Genomic DNA, 1610 nt, shown 5'->3' on the forward strand with positions numbered 1-1610 from the left:
CCACTCCTCGGAAGGAAGGTTGGGCAATCCTACTTCCGTAGTGATACTGCCTTGGAAACCCAAGGAGGGGTCGCTATGAGTCGGGGCCGACTCAACGGCAAACAACAACAACAATAATAAATTATATGCAATAAGTATATAAGGCATAATGTAAAATAATTAACTAATTCTCATTCTAGTAAAAACATGTAAATGCAAAAAACCTCTTTAATACAATTTAATTATAACACATTAATTACTGAAAAGTAAAAGAAAACCTATTTCTGACTTGATGCTAGAACATAAAAATAACAGTAATGAAAATACTAAAGCAAATTCTAAGACTGAATATCTAAAAGCTACTTTTATAATCAAAATTTACTTTATCAACTTTTCACATACTAACAATTCACATCTAACATTGGCTTGCATTTCTGAGTTATCAAAGACCAAAAAGAAACAGAAACAGTTAAAAAATCTGAGCTGCTTCCATAAGGTAACTCTGCAAAGTTTTAAAACTCAATTCAAATACAAAGTACTAATAATTACTGATATTGAGGATTAACATTAACAAACTACCTCAAACAGATCAGTACCAACCAAGCAATCCTAAGATACAATGAAAATGTTAGGTATTTTAGTAACCACCTGCTGCAGGAAGATCATGAACGATATTCGGCTGTTCTAGCAGTGAACAACATGCAGGATCTTTGAAATTCTGTGTTTTCAGGGCTCTCAGGAAAGGAGATGGCAGGCTACATGTAGATTCTGAAGTTTTATAGTCAGTGATATGTCGACACGTGAGAATAGTTACCTGCATGTTCTTCTTTGGACAAGAACCAAAAACCTAATGCAAAATTGATTTCAAATACAAAAAATAAGGGAAAAAAAAAAAAAAAAAAAATATATATATATATATATATATACTATTGTTACAGGATGCAAACAATTCCCTAGTAGTTTACCTAACATGAGACACAGCGATATCATTCCTTGCAGGAGGGGCGTATCCCTGCAGAAACAGGACACATGCTTTGCTGTCCCCCTGGCCTGCGCATAATTTTAGTTCTGTCACCTTCTGGTCACATGATCTTTTCCAAGTCACTTTCCTCCTCTGTGAACTAAGGACAGCACTTTGACTACCAGGGTTGCAATCTGGATTAAACAAAACCACAAGCACCCAGAGCAGTAACTACAAGACTGTTACCCAGAGTATTCGAGTTACTCAACTATGGCCCACTGTCGGTGACTCCAAGTTTATCCAATGCTCATTTCCTCTTGCACCCACCATGCCCCAAAAATGATTATTATTTTAATATATATTTTTAAAGTTTTTATGGTCATAGGCAAGTTCCTATCACTCTAGACCTCAATATGCTCTTCTGTGATTTGAAGAATTTGGATTAAATGGATTGCCAAGGACCCTTCCAGCTTTTAGAATCTATGGTGATATAAACAAAGAAAGCAGCTATTTTTAAAGGAAAATGAGATTTTAGGTCACTGCACCTTGTTTGGAAATATTTTATGAAGAGAATAAAATGGCCATCTTCAAATAATAACAACAGAACTAATGTACACTTTTCCTATAAAATGAAGACTCAACTATTCCTTCCTAATGGTTAAAAAAAAAA

General features: G+C 34.7%; 1 protein-coding gene across 1 annotated transcript in view; it reads right to left on the reverse strand.

The window, feature by feature from the left end:
* PSMG1 (proteasome assembly chaperone 1) overlaps positions 1-1610 on the reverse strand; it is a 19670-nt gene that overhangs the window by 2579 nt on the left and 15481 nt on the right. Inside the window, exon 5 of the mRNA XM_007945548.1 lies at positions 628-826. Within this exon, the coding sequence (XP_007943739.1) occupies positions 628-826 (199 nt within the window). The remainder of the gene's footprint in view (positions 1-627; positions 827-1610) is intronic.

The sequence above is a fragment of the Orycteropus afer genome, unplaced genomic scaffold (genome assembly GCF_000298275.1).
Source record: "Orycteropus afer afer isolate SDZICR_OR568_19922 unplaced genomic scaffold, OryAfe1.0 scaffold00137, whole genome shotgun sequence".
In the NCBI taxonomy this organism is placed as follows: domain Eukaryota; kingdom Metazoa; phylum Chordata; class Mammalia; order Tubulidentata; family Orycteropodidae; genus Orycteropus; species Orycteropus afer.